Below are 14,635 nucleotides of genomic sequence, written 5' to 3' on the forward strand. Positions count from 1 at the left end.
CCTCAGGGTACTGCCAATTACTGTAAACCTTTACTCTTGCATTTGACCTCCCAAAATGCATCCCCTCACATTTGTCCAGGTTAAACTCCATCTGCCATTTCTCCACCTAACTTTCCAACTGATACCTGTATCACTCTCCACAACTCCACAAATTATCATGGAGACTGCAAACTGACTAATCAGACCACCCACATTTTCATCCAAGTCATTTAAATAAATTACAAACAATAGAGGTCCCAATCCTGATCCTTGAGGAATGCCACTGGGTGCAGACCTCCACAAGTACCTTCTATCTTCTGTGACCAAGCCAATTTTGTATCCAATTTACCAACTTGCCGTAAATCCCATGTGACTTCATCTTCTGGTCCAGCCTACCATGAGAGACCTTATCAAATGCTTTAGTCAAATCCATGTAAACAACATCCACTGTCCTACCTTCATCAATGATCTTCATCTCTTCCTCAAAAAATTCAATTAAGTTTATGAAACAAGACCTCCCATCATAAAGCTACGCTGACTATCCCTAATAAGTCCATTCTTTTCCAAATGCAAGTAAATCTTGTCCCTAAGAATCTTCTTCATTAGTTTCCCTACCACAATGCAAGGCTCACTGGCCTATAATTTCCTAGAGTACCCTGTTGCCCTTCTTAAACAAATGAGCACCATTGGCTATTCTCCAGTTTTCTGGGACATCAGGTTGAAGAGGATACAAATATCTCTGTCAAAGTGCCAGCAATCTCCTCCCTTACCTTCCTCAGAGTCCCAGGATAGGTCCCATTAGTCCACGAGGACTTATCTACCCTAACGTTTTTCAAAATACCGAACACCACTTTCTTCTTAATATTGACATGATTTGATTAGATTAGATTACTTACAGTGTGAAAACAGGGCCTTCGGCCCAACAAGTCCACACCGACCCGCCGAAGCGTAACCCACCCAGACCCATTCCCCTACATTTACCCCTTTATCTAACACTATGGGCAATTTAGCATGGCCAATTCACCTAACCTGCACATTTTTGGACGTGACGTGAATATCAACATTCCCCTCCCTAATCTTATCATCCGTGTCATTCTCCTTGGTGAATAAGGACATCACACACTTCCTCTGGTTCCACACGTAAATTCTCTCCTTTGTCTTGAGTAAACCTACCCTTCCCCCTTGTTCCTAAAATGCCTTAGAGTTCTCCTTAATCCTACTTGCCAAGGTCATAGACCCTTTCAGCCTTCCTAATTTTTTGATTACATTTTTTCCTGCTTCCTTTATATTCCTCATTTCCTAATTTTTTCTACGATGTGAAGATCTTTATTACAGCAACCTACAGTGTTTCATGTTCGTCCTTTCTGCATCGGTAAAACCCCTCTTCCTGTCAGCTATCCCAAATATCTAATCAGCACAATTTAGCACTTGAAAAACGTCCCTCTAATAAGGTGTAAAGATGTAAACTGAATCATAGGTGCTATAGACATAGACCAATAGAAACAGTTGGCCACAGGATCAGATCTAATTGATGTCTTAATAAGACTGATATTGAAGAAATTGATGAGGAGAAAGAATTGATAATTAACATTGTTGACCAACTGTCACAGCTGACCAAACAATGGGGTAACCCAATGACCATCCTGGTGCTAACTTCTTACCTGTTCAAACAGAAGAGCGAATTCCAAGTTATTCTTTGGAATATTATCCGAATCCAGGAAACAGTACAATTTAAAATAAAGCTTCCACTGGTTTTCTGGCTCTTCCACATTTATAGCAAGACTGGAAGAAAGAAGTAAAAACTCTAAGTACAAACAAATGGGCCACTCTCTCCTTGATACAAAGCATGGCTAAGTAACAGATTATACAAACCAATAGTTGCTTGATGATGCAGGACTCAAATCTTGCAGAAAAATAAAAGCTTTCAAAATTTTCCTCTTGCATTCTTCAGGACGAATGTTAAGAATGCTCAGTTTATATGGGGATCACAATTTAATATATCTCCCCGATCAGAGAATTTTCAAGGTATATAGTCACTTTGTCCTTTCAAGGTAATTAGTCACAATAATTTCCTGACAACAGACATTGACTAATCAGTTGAGTAATTCCCTATTTCCTTCCTCACATTCTTCAAGAACAGACAGGTAATTTTCTAACTTCAGGGATAGATTCAAGCCAAGAGATAACAGCAAGTGCATCTGTAATACATGCACCCACTTCCCTTAAAACCCTATAATGGAAGCTGTTTTGTCCTAACCCTGACTTTTTGCTTGATCACCATTGTTTTGCCACATTCCTAGTTGTGCTAAAAGCATTGTGGTGACAGGGTGAAGAGTCGTCCTTGAGCCTTCCTATCCCAGACATAAGCAGGACAGAGGCAGAAAGATAGCAGCACCCTCATCTGGTACCCTCTCTCTCTCCTGATTAAAGGTCCCCTCATTTCCCAACTCACTTCACAGGAGGACATTAATTTCCACCCTATTTTAATATTTTTTGGGATATATTTAATGTTATTCTATTTCAACTGTAAGTACCAACAGTAATTCTGGATGTAGGTTTGCTCGCTGAGCTGGAAGGTTCGTTTCCAGACATTTCGTCACCCTACTAGGTAGCATCTTCAGTGGGCCTCCGGGAGAACCATTGTTCGTGATTCCTGCTTTCTATGTTTGGGTTGGTGATATCATTTCCTGTGGTGATGTCATTTCCTGTTCTTTTTCTCAGGGGGTGTAGATGGGGTCTGACTCGATGTGTTTGTTGATAGAGTTCCAACCAGACCTTTATCAACGAACACATCGAGTCAGACCCCATCTTCCACTCCCCTGAGAAATAGAACAGGAAATGATATCACCACAGGAAATGACATCACCAATCCAAAGAAACCCAAACATATAAATAGAAAGCAGGAATCATGAAAAGTGCTTTGCCTGGAGGCCCACAGAAGATGTTACCTAGTATGGTGACAAAATGTCTGGAAATGAACCTTCCAGTTCAGCAAGCAAACCTATATCCAGAACCTCAACCTGTGCCAAAATTCTTCTCAAAACTCACCAACAGTAATTATCATTGACAATATCACCATTCCGTTTTCAAGGATGACTTTTACAATCTTTTCTAATTTCTCTTTGTACTCCATTTTGATAATTGTCACCCTTTTCCTTATCTTTTGCATTTCTCATTCCAAAGCTTCTTTTTAAACACTACCTAGTGATCTTCTGATGTTGCAATCATTAACAGATTTGCCAAGTTTACAGTGAATAATCTCTAACTCATAACATTGAAGTCAGACTCAATCTAGAATCTTAACTGTTTCAAGTTTCTGTCCTTTAATCACCTACAATGAATGGCCATTATTAAATAAATGCTCACCAACGGCACAGTGGTTAGCACTGCTGCCTCACAGCACCAGAGACCCGGGTTCAATTCCCACCCAGGACAACTGTCTGTGGAGTTTGCACATTCTTTCTGTGTCTGCGGGTGCTCCGGTTTCCTCCCACAGTCCAAAAAAAAATGTGCAGGTTAGGTGAATTGGCCATGCCCTTAAATTGCCCATAGTGTTAGATGAAGGGGTAAATGTAGGGGAATGAGTCTGGGTGGGTTGCTCTTCGGAGGGTCGGTGTGGACTTATTGGGCCGAAGAGCCTGTTTCCACGCTGTAAGTAATCTAATCTAATCTAATCTGAACTGTTAATGGAGCCTGGTTTATTACTAGGACATGGCCATATTTTGATTTGAAGATATATTGTTGCAGGAAACAATATTAACTACCTTTTAAAATGCTCGTCTGCTTATCTCAATCTATATATAACTTAAAGTAGAGGGCTCTTGAGATGTAATGGTAGGGTCCCTACAACTGAGCCAGGAGGCCTGGGCTCAAGTCACACCTGCTCCGGAGGTATGTAATATCTCTGAACAGGATTGATTGGCAATTATCAAATTTGAAGTCCCTAGGTGTGCACACAACTCTCCCAATAGTCTTAAATCCTTTTCTTCATTCTATCCATAATGTTTTGCCTTAAACATTTTATTGAAGCTTTTCATTTTGCACTCATCAGGACAATTTAAAAGAATTACCACCTTAAAAGGAAACAACATTTATACTGTATGATAGGATAATGCTGATTTGTTAGCAAGTGCGTAGTGTTTGGTAGATATATGGCCATGGAGAATGCACAAGTTAACTGCAGGCTTTATTTGCATTTTAAACCAGACAGGTTGACACTTGTTTAATTTTTTGCTCTGAGAAATAGGCCAAAGGCTGACATTTGTTTTATTGCTTTCAAACAGGCACAATATATGTCTGTGTCTTAACTGCAAAGCTTTCAGTAATTATAAGTAAGCCACACTGTGAGCCTGTCTGACAATCCAAAACTGGTTGTTAGTATAATAGTTTAACACAGTACTAAACAATATAAAACTTGGATATTTACTTTTCAAACCTGGTTATAATGTCCGCTACAACAGTGTCATCTGCCACGAGCCACTGATCAGTTAAGTTCTGTTCAAAAAGAGCAAACCGATTTCGACTTTGTCTTAAACCAAGTGTCACCAGCAAACTGTTCACAACCTGCAGTGGAGCAAAGGAAAGAAGTGAGCTTAGGTTGGTCACACTGGCATGTAGATGGCAATGTGTGATGGGTTACTGTGTGTGCCATTTCATATCTGCAGCAAACTCAGTGATACATTTGGGAACATTGAGAAAATGAAAAGCATGTGACTTCCCATTGAGCCTGGCACACCTGGCCATAATCTGTTGTGACAGCATCAGACCAAGAATGGGGACCCACATTTGAATCCAGTGCAAAAGAGTTAACTACTCCTGGTCAGGCCACACTGCCTTTGGATGATAGAGGAGAAAATGAGCTCGGGGTTCTGCTCTAAATCAGTGGGAAAGATAGAAACAAAAACAATTACAGCACAGGAGATGGCTATTTGATCCATCGTAACTACACTGGCTGTAAATGAGTGATCCGGTCTGGTCTCAATGTTATGCTCTTGGTCTGCATCCTGTAGGTTACAGAACTCCAACTGTAATGTCTAACTTTGTTTTTTTGAAAAGCAGTGATGAGGGTTGTTACCTCACTTTAGGGCTGTAAATTCAAGATGCTCACCAACAACCTGGTTGAGGGTGAAAACATTGCACCTCAACCCTCTTCTAATCCTTCCACTAATTACTTTAAAACTATATCCTCTATTAAAGAAATAGGTCCTTCAAACTCACTCTAAGACCCTCAACCTTACACAGCAACCCCTTTCCCTAGGGCAACAGCTGGAGTCACTGTGGTCGACAACCAGTAGAACTGGGACAGGGGAGAAGCTATCAAACCCCATTCAGACCATAGCACCCCTCACTTGGATAGTTCTTAGCTTACCATCCTTCTGTGGCATATAAGAAATATTTCTTCTCCCAGACACATTTACTCCTTTACTGGTACATCAATGGCTGTATCGGTGCTTAGTCCTGCTTCTGTCCCATCTGGAAAACACCATAACCTCGGCCTCCAATTTTCACCTCTCTCTTATCGGTAAATCTCAGCTCTTTCTTCAACTTTCCTGTTTGTACTTTAGAGGATCAGTGAAAGTTCATTGCATGTCTTCAACCCTATTGGCTCCATTTGCTTACACTCCACTTCCTGTTAGGGTGGTGTCCCATTCTTCTAGTTTCTCCAGCTCTGTCCCATCAGTTTGGATATTGCAACTTTCTGATATCTAGCTTTTACCTTAATCAATAATTACACTCTCCCTGAATGGCCACCCCTCAGGGTCTTTGATCTCTTTTTGCTCTGTTTTGTTCACTTCTGCTCTCACCATTTCACCCACTTCCACAGAACCATGATAGTGTTCTCCCTGGCCTAATTTTCCACCACACCAATCTCCATGTTAATCTCCACCATTTCCATTATCTCAGCTGTGATGCATATCCCACATCATACCCTGCCTTCCCATCTCAGTAATCCATAGGGACCACTGCCTTTGTGATACCCTGGTCCATTCCTCAAGCACCCTCATGACTTTTATTCTTCCCATGCCCATTCCCATTCAAGTACAGGAGGTTCAACCATACTTTTGCATGTCTCATTGTCTGAGATCCAAAACACTCCTTCCTGGTGAACGGCAATTTACATCTCCATTCTCCAATTTTGTACACTGAATTCACTGCTCATAAGGCAGCCTGTTTGACACTGTGAAGACCATATTCAGGTTGGGTGACTACATTGCAGAATATCTCTATTAATTTCAAAAGCATTGTTTTCAGCGTCTGATCACCTATCATTTGAATTTTTCATTTCATTCTCAGGCTAACCTCCCGGTCCTTAGCCTCCTGAAATTTCCCAATGAAGCTCAAAGCAAGTTTGAAGAACAGCAACTTGCCTTTCAACTAGACGCTATACAGCCTTCTGGACTCAAAGCACAGAGTTAACACTTTCTGTCCATAATCTGTGCCCCACTTTGTTAGCTTTTCTCTTACCTCTCCAGCTGTTGAATGCGAACTAATGGTGATCCTGCAAAATTTGGAGCCAGCGTAATGAATGGTGCAACTCATCTCCTCTCGCCGCATCAAGACCAGAATTTCTTCACAAGATGGTACACGTTTTCTGCATTTGGTTCTCACTAATGAATCTGCGATGAATTCTGCATATTTATATACTTCAGTCTCTGGAAATTGGTCCTGTGACCTATAAAGATAGAAAATATGTACAACAAAACATAAAAAGTTAATCGTAAACTTAAAAAGAGGTGATTTCCACCCCATATGTGACTCAGAAGAGCTTTCAATTACTGGTGAAATGATTATCATCTTCCAATAAAGGATTAGTGCTCAACATTTGGAGAACAAGAGTGACACATGCTGTCAATGACTCAGAATGAGCAGGTTTTTGATCTACATTTCTGTGCAATATCACTACAGCTAAGCAGCACACAAGCAAAGGGGGGAATAAATTTCACAAAGTCCCCATTTCTGGATATCCCTCCAGGTATTATAGATCAGGTGCAAACCTCTTTTGTTTAAAAACATATTTTTAATACCATTTTAATTGTTTAAAGGCTTCAATGTTAGGAGTGGAGGTTGGAAGCTATGAAATTCTTAGACTGTACAAATCGTAGCTTCACAGAATAATTACAGCACAAAGGAAACCATTTGACCATTAACGCTGGTCTCTCTGCAAGAATAACTCAGTCCCACTCCTCCTCTCTTTCTCTGTAACACTGAAGTACTTTCTCTTCATAGAATCCCTACAGTGTGGAAACAGACCATTAACCTTTTAGGGTCCACACTGGCCCCCCTGCATTTCCCATAGCTAACCCACCGAGCCTGCACATCCCTAGACACTATGGGACAATTTTAACATGGTCAATCCACCTGACCTGCACATTTTTGGACTTGGGAAGAAATCAAAACACCCAGACAAATCTCTCAGAGACACAAAGAGAATGTGCAAACTCCACACATAGTCACCCCTGGCTGAAATTGAGCCTGGGTCCCTGGCACTATGAGGCAGCTGTCATTACCACTGAGCCATCATGCAGCCCCAGATAATTATGCAATTGTCTTCTGAAAATCATAATTGTATCTGCCTCCATCGTACACTCAGGCATTGCCTGCCCAAACTCCTCGTCATAGTCACTGGAATTCAGTTTATTTAAAATGCTTCAACATACACAGCAAGACAAAAATACTTTATGAGTAATTTACATAAAGTGCTCACAAAGGAAGAGGAAACTGATAAAATGTCTGTAGACGTGGAGATAAGAAAAGTAACGAATGGGGTGAAAATGACGAAAGTAATGAATGCAGAAATGACTGAAAACCAGTTATAGTAGATAAATAACCAGCTCTGGATTCCTTATATCCAGGCTGCCAAAGATGGGGGGAATGGAGATATCGAAGGACTTGCTATAATCTTCCAATTTTTCACTTGAAATGGGAGAATTGCCAGAGGGTTGGAGAGGGACAAGTGTTACATGTGTTTTTAAGGGTGTAAGGCATTTTGATAAGTATAGGTCACTCAGTATGACATCAGCAGTAGGTAAGATTTTAGAAATAAGAATCAAAGAAAAAGCAACTGACACTTGGAGAAGTTTGAGTTAATTATGGAGGATCAATGCAAATTTGTAAGAGGCAAGTTGTGTTCAATTAATCTAATTGGAGTTTAACTGGAGTTTTTTTTAAACAAATTAACACAGAAAAGGCTGGCTAACCAAATTCAGGCCTATAGAATAAGAGTGCCGGATGTCACCTTGAATAAAACCTTGTCTGAAGGGCAGGAAATAGCAAATTGTGATAGTTTATTTTTACACTGGAGGATGAAGCACCAAGGTGTTACCAAACAGCCAGTACTCGGATTACTTTTTTTTCGATACAAATAAGTTTGATATTCAAATAGAGAGTAAAATTTGTAGGTTCACTAAATTTGGAGTGTTGCTGACAATCAGGATGATATCAAACAACTGCAACAAGTCATAAATGGGGTGGCAGAATGGGCAGAAAGGGGACAAATGGAAGTGAGAGGTGATGCACTTTGACAGAAGGGATAGGAAGTGGCAATAGAGATTCAATTGCCCAGTTCTAAAGAGCCTGAATGCATGTACATTGGTCTTTGAGGGTGCATTACGGATTAAGAGCAGTTAAGCAAAAGCTATGGGATTTAGGGCTTCAGAATTAAAGCAAGAGATACAAGGCGGTGAAGACAACCTTTTTTTAAATACAGTGAAGACTGATGATGTGAAAGTCACTGTGCACAAGAATAAGAATAGATATGAAGAATTATTTCAAAAAGGAATTACAGAGAACCAACGTGGACTTGTTAAGTCAAATGGCCTGCTTGAGCTTTAGATTAATTTAGATTACTTACAGTGTGGAAACAGGCCCTTCGGCCCAACAAGTCTACACCGACCCATCGAAGAGCAACCCACCCAGACCCATTCCCCTATATCTAACACTACGGGCAATTTAGCATGGCCAATTCAACTAATCTGCACATCTTTGGACTGTGGGAGGAAACCGGTGCACCCGGAGGAAACCCACGCAGACATGGGGAGAATGTGCAGACTCCACACAGATAGTTGCCCAAGGCAGGAATTGAACCCGGGCCTCTGCTGTTGTGAGGCAGCAGTGCTAACCACTGTGCCATGGCTATGAATGTGGGATGCTTTTCCAATGACAACTGACAAAATTAAAACTCTTCACATTTAATCAAAAGTTTAAATTTTCTTCTGTACAATTTTTACTCTATTCCGTGACCACGTGCATCTGGATATTCAAACATTTCGCTTCTGTAATCTGGCAATGGAAACATGGAGCAATTTTTCCTGCAGTGTAGTGACTCTGCATTTGTATAGTCTCACCGTTTAATGTGGAACCGAAGGTATTTGAGAACAGTGTTACTGGGGAGGAAGGTAACACTCATGCAAGTCAGTAGCTGCCAGTTTCGCAGATCACTGATGCTTCCCACATGTGGGGGGTTGCTTGTCTGCTTAATCAGTTGACAGTAGATTTCATCACGGAGAGCCTCCAGGTCAAGGCAGGTTTGCAGTATACCCTGAATGAGAGGGATTGGATCTTGTTCGGTCTCTAGATGCTGCAGTGAATTGAAGACTTTGACAGCTTCATCATGGAGTGTTGTATAGCCTTTAGTATTCTTGACTAGAAAAAAAAAGCAACAATACAACATGACCAGACTGTCATGATAGTTCTCTACCATTTGTTTTCAATCCCACAATGTAGTATATCACCCTTCTCCTTACCCTCCACATCTTCCCGATCTTTTTCTCAAACTTTCTGAATTATTCCAAATATGTAATTCAACAATAAAGTTTTCCATTTGATATTAATCTATTATTTCAGGGTTTTAACAAGAATCATAGTCACAGAGTCATTCAGAAACAGACACTTCAGTCCAACCAGTCTAGGCTGAGCATAACCCTAACTAAACTGGTCCTATCTGTCTGCGCTTGGCCCATTTTCCTCCAAACATTTCCTATTCATGTAATTATCCAAATCTCTTTAAACATTGTAATTGTACCCACATCCACCACCTCCTCTAGAAGTTCATTCCACACAGAAAGCACTCTGTGTAAAAAAAAAAGTTGCCCCTCATAATTTCTTTAAATCTTTCTCCTTTCACCTTAAAAATATGCCCACTTGTCTTGAAATTCCCCATCCAAGGGAAAAGACACCTGCCATTCACCTGATCAATACCATCATGATATTATAAACCTCTGTAAGGTCACCTCTCAACCTCCTATGTTCCAATGAAAAAAATCCCAGCCTATCCAGCTTCTCCTTATAACTCAAAGCCTCCATTCCCAGCAACATCCTGGTAAATCTTTGCTGAACTCTCTCCAGCTTCATAAGATCCTTCCTATAACAGGGTGACCATAACTGGATACAGTATTCCAGAAGAGGCCTCACCAACATCCTGTACAACCTTAACATGACGTCGCAATCTTGCACGTAAAGGTCTGAGCAATGAAGGCAAAAATGCTAAACACCCTCTTAATCAGCTTGTCTGCCAAGGGATGCAAACTTCAAAGAATTAGAGTTTCTCTGTTCTACAGCACTACCCAAGATCCTACTTTTAATTGTAGAAGTCCTGTTCTTTTCTTATTTTACCAAAATGCAATATCTCACATTTATGCAAATGACCTCTATCTGCCAATCTTCAGCCAATTGATCCAATTGGTCAAGGTCTCTTTGTAATCTTAGATATCCTTCTTCACTCTCCACTATACCACCAATATTAGTGTCATCTGCAAACTTACTAACCATGCCTTCTATATTGTCTAAATCATTTACATAAATGGCAAACAAAAGTGGAACCAGTACCGATCCCTATGAAACACATCTGATATCAGGCCTCCAGTCCGAAAAACAACACTTCAACACAACTCTCTTTGTCCTGCCGTTAAGTTAATTTTGATTCCAACTGGCAAGCTCACCCTGAATCCCATGTGATCTGATTTCACTCATACGTCTACCATGTGGAACCTTGTCAAAGGCTTTATTACAGTTAAAGTAAACAATGTCTACCAGCGGAAGTTTACAATTTATTTGCAGAAGTTTACATTCAATAACCAAAGAAGAGCTTGCACTTACGGTGGTGAGCCCCTATTCCATAGGGGAATGGAAGCAGAGGAGAATAAAGTGGGTTCTGAGTGTGCTGGAGAATAGGATTCCATTTGTAAATGTTTTCCAGGACTTCAGAATTAGTGCAGTTCTCCTGGAATAAATAAGCATTATTTTCAGGAGCTGGGGTCAGGAGTTCACCTCAGTCAGAATCAGACAAGAGAGGAGGCAATTCCATAAAATACCTGATGGGAAAATCAAAAGCTAAAGACTGCACTTGCTGGAAAAATACAGCAACTTAATCAGAATCCATAAACAGAAAAAGCAAGAGCTAAAAAGAAAACTCCAAATTCTGAACTTGGTCAAAATGAATTCTTTAAATTGCATCCTCGGTTATTTAATATCAAATGCCTGCTCTTCAATAGATCACTATGTCAATGAGGAATTATGGATCCTTTGGAGAATACCTCAATGTCTTGAATTAGGAGCAGTGTTGGTGTCTCCACAGGAGCTTTACAATTGATGACATTCTGAATAGCACAGGCCCACTGAATGCATTGGTTCAGGTGCTTTGTATACAGTTGGTAGTGATGTTTCCGTCCATACACTGTGATGTTCCAGTAGCCTGAAAATAACCATGAAATTATCAGAACTAATTTCCTGTGTTTATTCAATAAGGTAAAGGTCACGGCACTGTGTAACTGTACAAAGCTAGTGTTTACTCAGGATAAGGATCACTCACGGTGTAAAAGTACAGGGTCAGTGTTTATTCAACAGGGTAAGGGTCTCTCACTATAACTGTACAGAGTCAATGTTTATACAGGGTTAAGGGTCACTCACTGTAACTGTACAAAGTCAGTGTTTATTCACACATTGGTATCATGTTGCTGATCAGTGAAATTTTTAGTTACACAAGGAATTAACAGCGAGATGAGAAAGAGAGGAGAACCTAGGCAATAACAGAATACAAATAAGGAAATGACAGAAATATGCCAGGTCATTGACTAAATAACATTAAGAGATTCTAGAGATTTATGAATCTTAAGAATTGAACTCCATATGAACAAAAACGTTTTTGAAGCGAAATTTCAGGGTAAATGAAAAAAGACATTTCAAAGCAGAGGATATGTGAAGCAAGAGGTCACCCATGGACAGGAGGATAATCATAAATATTAACTATACAGCATAAATAGGCCATTTGGCACAACTAGTCTCTGCTGGAGTTTATGGTCCATTCAAGTCACCTCTGCTTTTTCTACTTTAACCCTATCAATGTGGGCGGCACGGTGGCACAGTGGTTAGCACTGCTGCCTCACAGCGCCAGAGACCCAGGTTCAATTCCCACCTCAGGCGACTGACTGACTGTGTGGAGTTTGCACATTCTCCCCGTGTCTGTGTGGGTTTCCTCCAGGTGCTCCAATTTCCTCCCACAGTCCAGAAATGTGCAGATTAGGTGAACTGGCCATGCTAAATTGCCCGTAGTGTTAGGTGAAGGGGTAAATGTAGGGGAATGGGTCTGGGTGGGTTGCGCTTCGGCGGGTCTGTGTGGAATTGTTGGGTCGAAAGGCCTGTTTCCACACTGTAAGTAAACTAATCTAATCTTATTGTAAACTCTGTTCTTCTCTCCCTCAGATACCTATCTAGCTTTCCTGGAAATGTACCTATAACATTCACAGAATCATAGAATTCCTACAATGTGGAGACAGGCCCTTTGGCCCAACAAGTCCACACCAACCCTCTGAAGAATAACCCACACAGACCCATTCCCCTATCCTGTTACTCTATATATAACCCTGACTAATACACATAATCAACACATCCCTGAATACTATGGGCAATGTAGCATGGCCAATTCACCTAACCTGCACAAATTTGGGCTGTGGGAGGAAACCGGAGCATCCACAGGAAACCCGCACAGACACAGGGACAATGTGCAAACTCCACACAGTCGCCAGAGGCTGGAATTGAACACAGGTCCCTGGCACTGTGAGGCAGAAGTGCTAACCACTGAGCCACCATATCACCCTAAACATCAACCATTCATCCACTGTGAACAGATAAAAGTGCATCAGACAAATGGAAGTACAGCCAACAGATCAGCTGAGGATTTGAGAAAGAGAGGCATTCTCTGGGTACCAGTCATGTCAATCGACCTGACACATTTCTCAAGAGGAACATGAACACATTAATAGATACACTTCTGGACCCATCAAAGAGAAGTTTAAAATACTTTCCCATTTTGGCCTTCTCACTAAACCAAGAGACTCATACCTAACATTCAAGAGGGATTTTAGGCATTCCAAGGCCTTTCTCACTCTCCAAATAGATGGATGACACTACAGCATTCTTTCCTTTACTGGATGAGGTTTTGAATACAAGAGTAGGGATTAATGTTGGAAGGGTTCTTTTGGTTTTGTTTTCCCCCTCAGAACAGTGCAGTTGAGGGCTGAATTGAAGTGTACAAACTTATGAGGGGCTTGAACAGAGAGCACAGGGAAGACCTCTTTTCTCCTAGTGGAGGGTTGAGGATGTCATTTATCAGGGTAACAGATTAAAAGTGATTGGTAGAAAGATTAGAAGGGACATGAGGAAAACCTTTTTCACCAAGGGTGGCAGGTAACATTCCACATTCTGCGCATGCTGATCAGCACACTGACACACCGACTTCTAGTTTGGGAAATGGGTACACAGTTGGTGGGAGTCTGGAATTTTCTTCCCAGTTGAATGGTTGGGGTGAAAACCCTCAACTTATTTGACAGGAACCTGGATCTGCACTTAAAGCAAGGCTATGGGCCAAGTGCTGGAAAGTGTGATTAGAATGAGTGCTAGTTTACTCAGCCAGTACAGACACAATGAGCTGAATGGCCTCTTTCAGTGATGTAATTTTCACATGGTTCCTACATCCAGCACAAACAAGCAAATCCAGAGATGATGCATAAACTCCTTGCACCCTGCCTATGCCTTTGCTGCTAAGGTGCTCTATCCTTAAAGAAAATGGGCCATTTCCACACCTCCTATCACTGATCTTGTACTCCATTCACTTTCAGCTTCTTCTCATTTCCCTTGACTCCTTGATTCTCATTTCTCTGATAGACATGCAACCCAAGAACATTACTGTCACTGTTTTCAATTTCTAGTTTGGGGGTTTGATTTGGTGAATAATGCTTTTATATACACAAAAGAGCCACAAATGCTTCATATTGCTACCTGCTGCCAGTTGTTACAGGATCGAATATCCATTCGGAATCTTTACCTGTTCCCTTGTATGTGCCCTTATCAGGCCAGAGTACAGAGCATAGACTGGTCAGGACCAGCATGCCAAGTTGCTTTGCATTCAGTTCATTATTGGTGTAATAATCCAGCGAATCCTGTGTCAGCACAAACCAATGTTTCCGAACCCTTAGCCAAGGTGCCTTCACATTATGCTGTACCTCTTTAAACAGCCAACCTAGCAATGAACAAGAGGAACAGATAAGAAATGGGCATCATCATATCTGGAACTTAAGATTTAGGAACAGAGTAGGCCATTCTGTGCTTCTCCATCATTCAATAAGAAAACTGGGATTTTTTTAAGCAGCAGCTGACTAAATTG

General features: G+C 41.0%; 1 protein-coding gene across 1 annotated transcript in view; it reads right to left on the reverse strand.

Annotated features, from left to right (window-relative positions):
- The window catches only part of plekhh3 (pleckstrin homology, MyTH4 and FERM domain containing H3), a 122,516-nt gene that overhangs the window by 28,859 nt on the left and 79,022 nt on the right, over positions 1-14,635 (reverse strand). Inside the window, exons 5-11 of the mRNA XM_043720701.1 lie at positions 14,297-14,491; positions 11,511-11,668; positions 11,074-11,197; positions 9,324-9,621; positions 6,445-6,652; positions 4,406-4,542; positions 1,641-1,761 (exon numbers count right to left, since the gene is read on the reverse strand). Of these exons, the coding sequence (XP_043576636.1) occupies positions 1,641-1,761; positions 4,406-4,542; positions 6,445-6,652; positions 9,324-9,621; positions 11,074-11,197; positions 11,511-11,668; positions 14,297-14,491 (1,241 nt within the window). The remainder of the gene's footprint in view (positions 1-1,640; positions 1,762-4,405; positions 4,543-6,444; positions 6,653-9,323; positions 9,622-11,073; positions 11,198-11,510; positions 11,669-14,296; positions 14,492-14,635) is intronic.

The sequence above is a fragment of the Chiloscyllium plagiosum genome, chromosome 31, assembly GCF_004010195.1.
Source record: "Chiloscyllium plagiosum isolate BGI_BamShark_2017 chromosome 31, ASM401019v2, whole genome shotgun sequence".
NCBI lineage: Eukaryota > Metazoa > Chordata > Chondrichthyes > Orectolobiformes > Hemiscylliidae > Chiloscyllium > Chiloscyllium plagiosum.